At 37.6% G+C, this 14,717-nt stretch overlaps 1 protein-coding gene across 2 annotated transcripts; it reads left to right on the top strand.

Moving 5' to 3' along the window:
- The first annotated feature begins 324 nt into the window (after positions 1-324).
- Positions 325-12,976, top strand: rab18a (RAB18A, member RAS oncogene family). 2 transcript variants are annotated; one of them, XR_008964796.1, is made up of 8 exons: positions 325-524; positions 911-966; positions 2,192-2,253; positions 2,640-2,712; positions 3,377-3,495; positions 5,163-5,229; positions 6,345-11,727; positions 11,824-12,976. XR_008964796.1 is itself a non-coding variant. In XM_057358690.1 (7 exons), exons 1-7 carry the CDS (start codon positions 457-459, stop codon positions 6,515-6,517), a joined length of 618 nt encoding a protein of 205 aa, XP_057214673.1. In that variant the 5' UTR covers positions 325-456; the 3' UTR covers positions 6,518-12,976. The 2 variants fall into 2 exon arrangements, 1 of the variants encoding a protein (XP_057214673.1); XM_057358690.1 differs by having other exon boundaries at positions 6,345-12,976.
- The last annotated feature ends 1,741 nt before the right edge of the window (positions 12,977-14,717 follow it).

The raw sequence follows: 14,717 nt of genomic DNA, 5'->3' as shown, positions 1-14,717 counted from the left end.
TATATATAAAATGTAAATTATTATTTAGGAGGCTGCTGTGAAAGAATTTCCTAGACATGTCACGTGGTTTCTGTTACTTTTTTTCATCGATGGCCAGAATGGTCCAATCGTCCATTGTGGTTAGGTTTTATTACATTTTAAGTGATCTGTGGTGGGTTTTGATATATTTTAACGATTGTATATTTTAGGGAATATATGACTGCAATTACATTCACGTTCTGGGAATTAACAGATTTTAAATTTGCATGTAAAGCAATTATTAGCTAGACTGCCATGTCTCTTTAAACCGGTAGAGGGCAGAACTATATTTTTCAATTGTTTATCACGATCGTGTGTTTTTTTACAGAAGAAGACAGCAACGTTTAGACCTCGATAAGTACTTTCGCCTTTTATGTTTGTTTACGATTTTTACTTCCAGTCGACAGTATTCGCACATAGTGACATCACTTCGTAAAGATGAATGAGGATATTCTCACCACTCTGAAAATATTAATTATTGGAGAAAGTGGAGTGGGCAAATCCAGGTATGACACTGAAGTTTTCGCATTCCAGTTAATGGAACAATAACACATGCTGAAAGAGCACGTTTATTAAAAGCATAGCTGTTAAGAGACCAGTTTAGATCTGTGTTTTATTTTTTCAGTGTGATTTTGGTGTGTTTATTATTGATCGTTATTACATTCACATTATATTATCAATAAATAGTACCATTTATATTCAGAGAAATTATCTTACTCTTTCAGTTTCAGTTTAATGTGCATTAGTTGCATGACAAATAATGAATGAGTATTGCTGAAGCATTTTTAAGTATTTACATTCCCCTCGTAGGAAGGGGTGCCTGTTTGTCATCATGTTCTCTCTCTCTCTCTCTCTCTCTCTCTCTCTCTCTCTCTCTGTCTCTGTCTCTTAGTCTTCTTTTGAGATTTACGGATGATACATTTGATCCAGAAATTGGTGCAACCATCGGTAAGTCTAGAAAACCATGTATGGCAGTAGTATTTTCAGCCCCTAAACTAGAAAACATAAAAATATTGTTTTGGGTTTAAGAACAAAATGCAACCAGCAGGTTTTTTTTAATCAATTTGATGTGAGAATTTACTATCAAGGACATCTAAACAGCTACAATACCTACCGCATGTTCTTCATTGAAAGCCTCTATGTTCTTTATTATAAGCCTGGATGGATAAAGCCACCCAGTTGTGTGTACAGGTTATCTTTAAATTGTTTACGTGTGGTCTTTCATGGGTCACTCATTTTGTGAAATTTCTAATAACCTTCTTAAAAAAAAGATTCAAGATTGTGGCCACACAGTAAGGTATCAGTCACACATGCTGCTATAGTGTTGGTCTCATATGAAAAGAGCTTTTCTACCATTCTAGACATCCAAAGGGTACAACGATAAATATGTCAAGTGTCCTTTCAATTGAAGTCAGTGATTTGTTTCTGTGTGTTTATGATCGATTGATATACCTTCCTATAGTTAAGAACCATCAGTTGTCAAAACAGTGGCCATCATGTGGGAATGACAGACAAAATCGCCTCTTATGGACTTATAGTTGATGTACGGACTGAGAGTTTATGTACCGGACATATTCTTTCCTCAGCACCCCCATTCCAAATCAAACAAGGCCATATCTTCCTCCCTGGTCTCCTCTGGTAAATCTGTCAGTGCTGTGCTGAAATCGAGGAATAGTCTGTGCCTCTAGATCTTTCATACACAGAGTGCTGAGTGATTTATTTCCTAAGTCTTCCTCTGTCATCTTTACAAATGCTTTTTTTTCATCATTTTTCTTTGGAAAACATAAATCACTTATGTTTGTAAGTGATGTGGCTTTGTGGAGTGAAGAGACAGGCGGTTGAGTCATCCTATTTTTAAAATGTATCTGTTCGTAATAAACCCACAATTCCCTGTGTAGTTGTAAATTCAGGCGTTTCTAACTTTAGGCACTCTGGGCTTGTTGCCTGATAAATGTCTGGGTCCTGCAAAAATAAAAATTGTATCTGTGTATTTATGGTTTTACCATAATCCTCATAAAAACAAACATCCTTTTTAATCGTATTGATTAAAACAGTACATGTATGAACACATGAAAAAATATGGAAGAGACAATGTAAAGACTAAAAATATATTGTTATTATTAAAGAGTTAAGAGTTGTATATTTACTAAGCTCATTGTTTATTCGCCATTAGGAGTAGATTTTAAAGTGAAGACCCTTGCTGTGGATGGAAACAAAGCAAAGCTAGCAATCTGGGTGAGGAGTCAACTACGTTTATCTTTTTTTCTTACAAATTTGGTTCAGAGCAGTGTGGCTTGAAAATGTGAATACTGTTTTCAGTCTTCTGAGTTTTTTGTTTGTTCGTTAGTTACACTGGTCTCCGGGGCATTTGTGTAATAGTTTAGACATTACCGAATGCACCGTACTACAAGTGACGTTTTTGTGTTATTACATTAAAACACCAGTAGATGGGAGTGTTGATCCTTTTAGTTGATTTCCCTCAAAGACGGTCATTCTGTTTGAAAGCTGTTTTTGATTCTCTTTTAAAATGCTTTTTTGTCTTTTTTTAATACCAAATATTAAATACATTATTACTTATATTTTCAATGTTATATGTAATATGAATTTTGTTGTGTTTACAGGACACAGCAGGTCAGGAACGCTTTCGAACTTTGACACCCAGTTACTACAGAGGAGCTCAGGGTGTTATACTGGGTGAGTGAGTCACGAACAAACACAACAGGTTTTCACAACTATGTTGCCACTTTGCCATTAAAAACACTTCTGGGCCTTGTTAAACCAATCTGTTTATGTAACTAGTACAATATCAGACAGGAGATGAACTGATTTGAGCCTTTTTCGAACATTAAATCATGTGCTGTTATGTTGACATATAGTCTAGGGATGTAACGATTCACTCAGCTCACGATGCGATGCGAGTCACGATTCTGATCTCACGATGCGATTTATTCACGATTTACTCATGATTTATTTTTACAAAATGAGTTAGAAATGAACAACTTCCCTTGCATTATTTCTTAAATGCTTCACGTTTCTTTGTATAATAAAATAATGTTTTATTTCAAATAACAAAACTAAACTGCAATTTTATAACAAATTAATAATAGAAAAACTCTCTTTAATATAAACAAACTAATACTGTCTGAGCTTTTCTTGGATTTTTTTGCATTTAAGAAATATCAGCATGTCCACGTTTAGGTTTGCAGTGAAAATAGCGGCCCCTGCTGTTCAAAAAATGTATTACGATTCAGTTCACACCTCAACCGATTTGAATCGTCACTCATTATAACCGATTTTCAACCGGCTCACGGTGAATCGTTACATCCCTAATATAGTCACATTTGTATTGTTTTTCTAGTATATGACGTCACTAGGCAAGAGACCTTTGCCAAGTTGGACAATTGGTTGACTGAGCTAGATACATACTGTACAAGAAATGACCTTGTCAAGATGCTGGTGGGAAACAAAATAGATCAGGTAAGATCTTCTGTCTGTTTGCTATTTTAGATTTATCTCTACCTTAGTCCTTGTGTATACAATATGTTTTTGCAGGCATTGAAGAATAATCTGGTATTGCTAACTCTGTATTAATAAAAGTTAAGTAACAGTGTAATAGCACACATTACTGTTGTCAGAGAAGCAATGGTCAAATGTCTATTGGTCTCCTGTCTCTGTCTTATGTTTAGCATTGGAAAATTAGTTTCATTCAAGTAAATCACACACCTGAACAAAAAACATTCACATTATTTATTCGCTTCTGCCATTTGTTATTGTGTTTTTGGCTTGGTTATAGACGGTTTCCTCAGACGCACACGCCTGGCCTAAAGTTAACTTCCGGTCTGTGTTTGGCTATATTATAACAATTTATTTTATATTTAACTTATATTGTTGTTCATTAATTGTTTTAAATTAAATTAAAACTACTCAACAGTAGGGCCTATCGATTCTTCGTGGAGGTCTACCGGAAGATAAGTTTGGGCCAGATAACGTTTATGTTGTTCCAGCTGAAACTGTCTATATAAATTGATAAAATGTTGTGTTGTAATTTTATCATTTGTTTTTTTTTTAAAGATGAGGTAACACACGCAGTTTCTGCCAATCTCATATTAATCTTGAGTACCTCTACAGTAGTATTGCATTCTTCGTATCTTCGAAGAGTATTTAGTTTGATCAAATTTATAAAAGACAGATACAGCTGTACGATTAAAAAAAAGTCGAGCTCCTGGAGGCGTGCGGGAGGGGATAATGCATACATCATTGCATTATCCCTGCATAACTGTTGATTCACTATAAGTGTGTGTTGTTTACATTATGCACACACACGCTGATTGCCAACAAAACACAGACATATGACTTAGTTTGACTTCCCATGTGCGGTCCATGTCCAGCATCTTTGTTATATCCACCATTTATATAACATTCATCACCGAAATGCAGTGAGCAAACAAACACAGCTAAACTTCCATCAGCTGAGTGAAGCGGCACTGATGGGCTCTTTCTCATGCTGGCTGGTTGATGCGTGGGCGTGCTCTTTCTCTCACGCTCGTGCGTGGGCGTGCTCTGTCGCTCGCTGGATGACGCGTGGGCGTGCTTTTCAGGGAGAGTTGTCCAATAAGGGACTAAGAACCCTTGTTACGAAACGGGAATCCATGTTCAAAAAAAACTTTCCAAAACCTGTACGAACGCTGGCGGAGTGAATCGAGCACAGAAATACTACGTCATAGGTTCAGCTCGTTTTTTGACAAGTTGACCATGTTAAGCATGAGAAGCCAGCACGTTTAACAGTGTAAAGAAGTCAGGATGCATGAAATAGCATGTTACCTCCGCTATAAATAAAGCTCGCACTTTGATTGTATTTTCTTTCAAACATTCTTGTTTTTGTACAATTAAATCATTATCTACATACTTGGGATATTATTGTTTATGTTAATAATATTCTTAACTTTTTATTAAATAATAATTTTATTTAGTAGCTTGAAGTGTAGCTAACTACTTTTTTAAAGAAGTTCAAAACAATTTTCCTATTTCTTACTATTACTATTTTACATCGTAAAGAGCTACATTTAGCTCCTCTGACACCATGTGTGATTCGTGACTGTTTCTCAGGACAGTCACTTGAAATCATTTTCTCTCTTTTTGTGCAGGAAGACCGTGAGGTTGAGCGAGACGTGGGCCTGAAGTTTGCTAGGAAACATTCCATGCTGTTCATAGGTGACCTGTCACTTGTTCTCTTTATCCTGTGCAGAAGAGCCTGAGCCCTTATTATTCTGTCTAATAACACAAGAGCCTGACATAAAAATACATTGCCCTTTTACTTTGGTTTCAGTTTTTTTTTCGTTCCCATTTTTCTTTTCAAGATTCATCACCTTCACACATGAAAAATCTGACTTTTGACGTAAGCTAGTTTATTCTTCTGCCATAATACACAGAGGCTACTATTTTTAAACACTTGGGCCCATTTGTTAAAAGCAATCATTATGTTATTTAACGGAGATGGATTATTTATTCTAGTTGAGCATTTATTTATTATGACAGCAAATTCAAGTCAGACTTTACAATGGTTCTAATTTATTTCTCATTTGTGGTTGTGTAATCGTAACGGTCCTGTATATGTATTTACCGGTGACGTCCTGCATTTTTCGGAGCTGTGGGTTTGGTTTGTAAGTCATGTGACATGCCTCATGAGTGGGTATGTAAGCAGCCATCTGTCTGAATTAGCCGCTAAGTCCTCACACCAAATGAAATCAGCAGATGGACGGCACGCTGTGGGCCGACGCTGCTTTTCTCTTTCTTCAGATTTTATGTTTCCTATTCCCTTTTGCTTTGCTCCGTACTCCTTAATATTCAAGGCCAAGTCTTTTATGCACCACATGGATACTTTAGGTGAACGATGGGTCTTTGCGGCATGCCATACTGACATAGTTTCATCAGTATTCATCCGTACCTCCAGATTGCATTTAGCTTTGAGGTCAAATGGTTTGAATGCATGTGTTACGCTGGGCTTAAATCTTTTTAGCCTGGGATTGTTTTTTGCGCAAGTACACAGACGTACATTCTTGGCCGATGCATTGCATACATTCTCATTTACAAGTGTATTTTCTCAGCACGATTCTCTTAAAACTGTTACTCCACCATGGCAGTTGTTGTCTTACAAGAAAACTAGTCACAGATGAAGAGATCAAGAGTAATGTCCGCTACGCTTTTTGCGAAACTCTCAAAATGTAATTCACATCGCATTTAGCTACGAATTAAGCTCTGACACATTCCTGGGTAAACACATTGCTTGTGTAGCTAAAATGATTTGTTTGATCTCTTTCTTTCATCAGAGGCCAGCGCTAAGACGAGGGACGGTGTTCAGTGTACGTTCGAGGAGCTGGTGGAGAAGATCCTACAAACTCCAGGTTTATGGGAAAGTGTACACAAAACCAGAGGAGTCCAACTGTCTGAACTCTCTGGAACCTCTGACGGAGGCTGTGGAGCGTACTGCTCACTTCTTTAACACAAAGACCAGCATTTAAACAGAACAGGTTAGAGTAGTTTAGAAACACAGAGGGTACGTGAACTTTTTTGTTTTTCTTTATGTACCTGTGCACAAGTTGCCATAAGGGAAAAGTTCTATTACATGTTTCCTGGACAGTGATGATCGCTTAAATCATTTATCATTTTAGGGAGACCTCTGGAACATCAGACAAACCTTCTCCAATTCAAAACCTATTGAAAACATGCGTATTATTTAGACAAAAATTACACCTCAGATAGGTTTGCTCACCAGTTTGTGTACTGTACTTCTTGTAGCGTTTTACTTTTTGTCCTAGTGCCTGTGTTTCATATTAAGGGAGAGGTAAACAGTCATCAGCCCAACTGAACCTTTCAAACTCCTGGAATGAGACCTCAGTACAACACAGATTTCCATCAACATGCCCTCGCTTGATGTCTGCAGTGTGTGTTCTTTCACTATCAGCCCATCTCTGGATTCCACTTATTCTTCCTGTCAGTCACTTACGTTAATTCACTTTCCTCTCCCGCTACACGAATCTGCGTTCAATTCGCTTCTATCTCTGTGTTTTCACCCTGTGCGCCACATCAGCCTTCTCTCCCTTTGCAGAATAATAGAATTACCAAGATTTTGGATTGGCGTTTTACTGCTTTTATTGACTTGGACCGCCCACTTGAAAACACGCTTTTGAAAGGTTTATAAATCAAGCCGACTGGCACAACGAGTCTCTATTGTACATAAAAAGAGGGTCAAAATAAGAGAATAGATAAAAACAGGGTTTTCTTCTTTATAGTTACTTTAACTGGGATGAAAATCTTTCGCCTGCAGCCTTATGCACAGCCTATGCTCACTGTACCGTCAGTTTGTCTCGGAAGAAGGAAAGACTTTAAATGAAAGTCTTAAAGTGAGTTATCAGGGTGTGACATAGACAGCTTGTTTTCACACATATCGAAATAGAAGAAAAAGACAAATTTAGACAAATCAAACTAATAGTGATGCAAAATAAATCAGTTCCTTGAGTTCCAGTCTTGAGTGTTGAATCTGGAATATTTAGTGGTTTAAAGTGATAGTTCACCAAAAATGAAAATTCTGTCATTATTTACTCACACTCTTGTCATATCAAACCTTCAGACTTTCTTTGTTCCGCAGAACACGAAAGAAGATATTTTGAAGAATGTTGGTAACTGAACAACACTGGACCCCATTCGCTTCTATTGTATGGACACAAAACCAGTGCGAGTGAATGGGGGCCAGCTAACAACATTCTTCCAAATATCTTCTTTTGTGTTCTGCGGAAGAAAGAAAGCCATACAGGTTTGAAATGACAAGAGGCTGAGTAAATGATGACAAGAGTTTTTATTTTCGGGTGAACTATCCCTTTAATGTTTACTTTAGATATCCACGGGGTGCCAGTTAATTAAAGGGCTAGTTCACCCAAAAATGAAAATTCTGTAATCATTTATTCACCTACTAATCATTTCAAAACTGTATGATTTTTTTCTTCTGCAGAACATTGAATTCTATTGTGTATACACAAAACCACTAAGACATTTCTCAAAGTATCTTCTTTTCTGTTTTACAGACGAAAGAATAAATGATGACAGAATTTTTATTTTCATGTGAACATCCTTTTAAGCCTTATATTGACTGCATTGGGTGGCAAAATCATTTTGAGTGGTAATCTTTCAGAAAGTGTATGGTACATAAGCAAGACACACAAGAGTTCACACACTCCTTTTCATCTGTGAATACATTAGTTTAGAAAATCAAATATTTACCTTATTATCTGTTGCATGCAGTTTTGTCTGCCGTTGTGTTTTCTGTTGCTTTAAGAATCTTGTGCTTCAGCAGTGTTTAGAGCAGTCAGATGACATTGTGTATTTTTGGACCGTTCACCGCATAGCAGAATCATTCCATATGATCTGATGACTTGTGTTGTTATATGGGAGTTATATGGGGTTGTTCTTTAATATTCTTTAATCACATTTATTTACTTACTTTTACTTACTATTCATCACATCAGTTGTGCTGAATAATGACTACAATTCACCAGAATGTGTTAAACAATATTGCATGCTTTAATTGCACATTAATGGTTGTATGTTAATATATTGTAATATTGATGTTAATGTTCCACTGACTCTGTTATAATGTTGCTCTTAAAATGACAATATTTCTTGTCTCATAATTCTCTCTCTCTTTCTCGTTTTATTCTTTCTTGTACCTTTTCCAGCAATGAGTTCTTGTTAAATATGACCCACCACAGGAATGCATCTCCAGGCCTCTGTGATTTCGCCGTTTCCCGTTACATTTCAGTGTGAATGCTGTTGTGAGCAGAGCGCAGTGTTTGCTTATTCGTGTGTTCAAACGGCATTGTACGGTTTCCGCACCTGTCCGATGCGATGAATCCAAATTATTGCATTTGGACAGACATGCAGGTGCGGAAACCATAGCGATCGTTCAGGGTTTCCACTATAGATATGTCTCCACGGCTGCTTGACCAGGAAGTGCGTAATTCCTAGTTGACAAATGAAGTCTACATTGGTATCTACAAGTACAGAGTTGTTCGAAGAAAGTATGTCTCAATCAAACATGAACGGCAGTGTTTATAATGTTATCCTTATATGACTTTCCATGCTAGTCATGTCATTCTGTAAGCTATTTCCACAAGAGTCTTTCCTAAATATTCCCACCTGCCAAACAGAGTGTCTGTCTTCAGTACTGGCTCAGGAACAGATATTCCAGATGCAATATTATATTACATAATATACTAACGGAGCAATAATTACCTGTTGTAAAAAACAGCTTAGGCCAGCATAAACTTTCAGTCTGGTTTAAGGTAAGCTCACACTAGAGCACCGTAAGACTATGAATTTGCTGTAGTGCTTGCGCTACACAACGCTAAAAAGAGGCAAGACCTTTAGTCAAGAGCCGGTAACATCCAATAGCAAAAAAAACAACATTTCCCACATAACCGTTCAGCCACATCTCTCATGACATTCAAAAAACAATTACAAATGTATTTTCTGCAAATATACTGGAATACACAGGGAAGACACTGAATGCTCTTTTTATTAAAAAAAACCCTTCTAACCATTCCAGCATTGTAAAACCTCAGCACATCGCGTATTATTGCCACTATCGCTTATTGTTTCCTAATTCTTGTAAGATGCTTGGAATAAAAGTGCCTGATAAATGTAAATTCTTTGTAACAAGATTTTATTGGTCAAACATTATTAAGACAAAGTGTGAGCAATAATGGGAAGTTTCCATTGCAACAACAGCACCAAAAATAAAACAAACAAAATATATTAAAATAATAATAAAATAATAAGTAAAAGTAAATAAAAAACACCTCCATGTACAGAGTATACACTCACCTAAAGGATTATTAGGAACACCATACTAATACGGTGTTTGACCCCCTTTCGCCTTCAGAACTGCCTTAATTCTACGTGGCATTGATTCAACAAGGTGCTGAAAGCATTCTTTAGAAATGTTGGCCCATATTGATAGGATAGCATCTTGCAGTTGATGGAGATTTGTGGGATGCACATCCAGGGCACGAAGCTCCCGTTCCACCACATCCCAAAGATGTTCTATCGGGTTGAGATCTGGTGACTGTGGGGGCCATTCTAGTACAGTGAACTCATTGTCATGTTCAAGAAACCAATTTGAAATGATTCGAGCTTTGTGACATGGTGCATTATCCTGCTGGAAGTAGCCATTAGAGGATGGGTACATGGTGGTCATAAAGGGATGGACATGGTCAGAAACAATGCTCAGGTAGGCCGTGGCATTTAAACGATGCCCAATTGGCACTAAGGGGCCTAAAGTGTGCCAAGAAAACATCCCCCACACCATTACACCACCACCACCAGCCTGCACAGTGGTAACAAGGCATGATGGATCCATGTTCTCATTCTGTTTACGCCAAATTCTGACTCTACCATTTGAATGTCTCAACAGAAATCGAGACTCATCAGACCAGGCAACATTTTTCCAGTCTTCAACTGTCCAATTTTGGTGAGCTCGTGCAAATTGTAGCCTCTTTTTCCTATTTGTAGTGGAGATGAGTGGTACCCGGTGGGGTCTTCTGCTGTTGTAGCCCATCTGCCTCAAGGTTGTGCGTGTTGTGGCTTCACAAATGCTTTGCTGCATACCTCGGTTGTAACGAGTGGTTATTTCAGTCAAAGTTGCTCTTCTATCAGCTTGAATCAGTCGGCCCATTCTCCTCTGACCTCTAGCATCAACAAGGCATTTTCGCCCACAGGACTGCCGCATACTGGATGTTTTTCCCTTTTCACACCATTCTTTGTAAACCCTAGAAATGGTTGTGCGTGAAAATCCCAGTAACTGAGCAGATTGTGAAATATTCAGACCGGCCCGTCTGGCACCAACAACCATGCCACGCTCAAAATTGCTTAAATCACCTTTCTTTCCCATTCTGACATTCAGTTTGGAGTTCAGGAGATTGTCTTGACCAGGACCACACCCCTAAATGCATTGAAGCAACTGCCATGTGATTGGTTGATTAGATAATTGCATTAATGAGAAATTGAACAGGTGTTCCTAATAATCCTTTAGGTGAGTGTATGTCTATGTTGTCTTGTTATTTATTATGTTCATAAAAGAGTTTCCATCAAGGTTTTTTGAAAAGGCATTAAAACATAAATGGACCAAAATCTACGAAGTTTGTTAGCTTATCTTTTCTAAGCCAAGACATGAGATCATCTCGGATAGCCATTGAGAAACTTGCGAGACTGTCTTCCTTTTTTATGAACAGGCAGGTTTCCGGCAGAAAATAATTTAATAATGATCCTTTATATTTGACGATTTTATAATTCAGTAGATAAATATGTAATATACACATTTGGGATCAAAAAATATTTAGTTACTAGTAATTTAACATATTATCTTGCCCAAAAAGCTTTTCACTCTTGTACATCCCCATTCCTCACAAATATATGCGCTAAAAGCATTTCTCCATTTACACCATCAAAACTGATTGACTCTGCACTTGTTCACCAGCAAAACTTGCTTCAGTTCTTGCTAGTAAACTGGTTGACCAATGGTTATGAAGGCTAGTTTTAGCGCTAGAAAAATATGCTGGTCTGTAGGTGCACAAATCTATTTTTGTTTGTTTGTTTGTTCTTAATCGACAGAAGTTTTCATCAAATTATTTATTTTGATCACGTCATGAGTGGAGTCAGGTAAGTTCAATCACATTACATACTTTACCAGAATATTAGCGAAATCTGCAGGTATCTGCAGTATTTTCTTATTCTCTTCTTGTTCTGCAACCACAGATTCCTTGTGGGCCTACTAATGATCGAATGATGAAGGCTTGTGGATTCTGGTTTCCTGACCCTGCTCACTTCTTTCATCCATTTTCTTTGATGCATCAAACTGAGGGCTTTATATCTGTCCATTTCTGCATAGGTCATCAGCCCATGTCCCATTAACCCTGTCTCCCCCAACAGTGCGTGGACGACCTCTCTGTGGACTCATCACACTGTCCTGCATGAGATCATTTTGACACGGTGGTGGTGCTTTCAGAAGGTGTCAAGTTCTCCAGACATCACCGCTCTCATTATCAGTCTGACTGATTTGCTGTGTCGGCCGAAGGAACGGAGCCAAGCAGTTGTGGGTGGGCACATAGCCTACAAAAAACGCCTGAGGGTCAGGTTTAGCTATGATTTCTAAATCTGTATTTTACACTAGAGAATTTTTTTCAGTGCAACAAGTATAGATTCAAAGGAACATTTTCATTAGCGTTATACAGTAACTGCCGCTTGGCATGCAGGGTTTCTTGTACATCACATTCTGTAGCATTTAATGCCACATTTGGCTGGTGTTAAAGCCACGGTTAACTGTAATATTGGTCTGAATAGCAATTTGCTTGGCTGAAATCCATTTCCAATCCTTCTTAAGTCTGGATCTGAGGGATTTGCTATTTAAGTTGATTAGCAGTGTCTGGGGTAATGGGCAATCTTTTGTAATAATCCTGGGCAACTTTCACAATCAGTTGTTGCCAGGGTTTGGAAATACTGTACATAGACTGCAATCATAACCACTTATTATTACCAGATGATTAGCTTTTCTGAAAGGTTGGATTCATACCGTTGACATCTGAGGTTGTGTTGGTCATAGTCCAGAGCTTTGATACTCAATCCACAACTCGCAAGCTTTGTGCAGCTTTTTAATGACATTGTTGTGTGAAGTCTCACTTCCCCCAAATGGTAACAAGTTCTTGTCCAATGCTTGTCAGTTGTAATAAGTTTTAGTTTCATTAGGAAAAACTTGATATACTGTGGCACTACTCTACTGAGCAACCAATCAGAATTAAGCTAGGTCTTGGTTAAATGCTTCATCTTAAATGTCAGAGAAGTCTGATTAATTTTTATTTGATTTTGCATCTGATTTGTGACATGTTAAAAAAGTAAAATTACGTTTTGTGGCTTTTTGGTTTAAGTCTTTGATGTCTACAGCTTTGAGGTCATCTATATCACTGTAAAAAAATATTTTGGGTTATATTTCAATTTAAAATTTTGTAGTAACTGGTTATCAACATTTTTAAACACATTTGGAAATTATTGCTTGTGGCAACAAACTGTTCCTTAAATTACAAAACTTTAACTAAGCCAATGAAAACATTTAGATGCAATCAGTCGAAATGTTTTTGAGTTGAGTTGAATTTTTGTTTTTACATTATAGTATACTTCTAAAGCCCCGTTCAGACCGCCAGTGACACCCAGCGACAAAGCAAGGCGATTTCATTCATTTCAATGGTAGCCTGGTGACATCCAGCAACACGATCGCGACCATTGGCAAACGGAAGTGGGCATGTCTAGCGACTCGACATTTTGAGATTTGCTCAACTTTATGCAAATGATAAGTGACTTTCGGGATCGACTGCCATTAGGTTGACAGCAGCGGAGCTCACGTCATTCGTCTCGTCTGTTACTGCAGGGTTTGTCTATAAATGTTTCTAGGACAATCAAAGCTAAGAACACCCTCTTACGGCCTCGAAGCGAGAGACTGGAGACACAGCGACATGGTCACATGGTCGCTGGCGGTCTGAACGCATCTTAATAGTTAAACTTCAAATCAAAGTAAACCTGACCTATAGACCACTTCGGAAGACATAAACAATGGTGGTCTAACGCTAGTTGAGAAGAACTTCCTGTTTCATTTTTTTAACACTGCACAAACATTGGAACAGAATACATCCAACAAAACATTTATAACCAAATCAAAATGTTAAGCAAATATCTTAAAGATTTAATTATATACGTAAGATAGAAAATGTAACTGGAATCTGATCTTGTTTACATCTTGCAAAGTGGTTTATATACTGTATGCATTACAAATGTAAATTTTTTTCTGGGAACATAGCTTATTTGGCATTACACCGCTTTTTATTAGTAAAAACTGTTCCCCACTTAAAAAAATCCAACTTGCAAAATGCTCTTTCAACACAGGAAATATTTTTTTGAAAATATCTTTTGTGTTCTGCAGAAGAAAGAAAGTCATACAGGTTTGAAATGACAAGAGGGTGAGTAAATGATGACAGAATTTTCATTTTGGTGTGAACTATCCCTTTAAGTTGGCTAAGCATTAAAAGTAAAACAATCGCTGAGACAACTGATAGCCGAATCAGGTTGTCTTACGTTTGATGTTTTCTCAACTATTTATTTTATACAGTGTGCCCTAGTACCAGACCCAACTGACTAGAAACTGTGATGTAACTAAAGACCATCGACCATTTCTAAAAACAACATTCTTGTGTATTTACCACACGCATTTCCTTGGTTTAAGTATGTTAACACAGGAAAGAAAACTGCACTTGGTTTCAGACTTAACCAGTCTTTTCTGGTTGTGGTCTGGTCTTTGCCTCTACTCAGCTATACGTCAGCTGCTCCCTGACTTCAATCTTTAAAACACACTTTTAGATTTTTATTTTCAGCTCTAGACCTATGACAGTTCTGGCTGTGAAATATGTTGCACACAGTTTAGATTCCTCCATGCTGTCCACTCTCTCAAGCTCCCATTTCTATATTTGACAGAATTCTGATGTCCTGTCACACATCTCTTCTTGCCTCGCTCTCTCCGCTTTGTTTCTGATGGGCAGCCGTGCTTTCCTCATCAATAAAAACGAACTAGAAATTAATAACGCTGTCTAAATTCCACAACGCAATGT

This window comes from Triplophysa rosa, linkage group LG18, assembly GCF_024868665.1.
Source record: "Triplophysa rosa linkage group LG18, Trosa_1v2, whole genome shotgun sequence".
Taxonomy (NCBI): domain Eukaryota; kingdom Metazoa; phylum Chordata; class Actinopteri; order Cypriniformes; family Nemacheilidae; genus Triplophysa; species Triplophysa rosa.
Note: the sequence above shows the minus strand (reverse complement) of the source record. Positions and strands in the feature narration are given on the sequence as shown.

Excerpts from the sequence above, each read along its gene's own strand:
- rab18a (XM_057358690.1), top strand. The coding sequence starts at position 457 with ATGAATGAGGATATTCTCACCACTCTGAAAATATTAATTATTGGAGAA. Across the intron at positions 525-910 it reads AGTGGAGTGGGCAAATCCAG|TCTTCTTTTGAGATTTACGG; the intron begins GTATGACACTGA and ends TCTGTCTCTTAG. Across the intron at positions 2,713-3,376 it reads AGCTCAGGGTGTTATACTGG|TATATGACGTCACTAGGCAA; the intron begins GTGAGTGAGTCA and ends TTGTTTTTCTAG.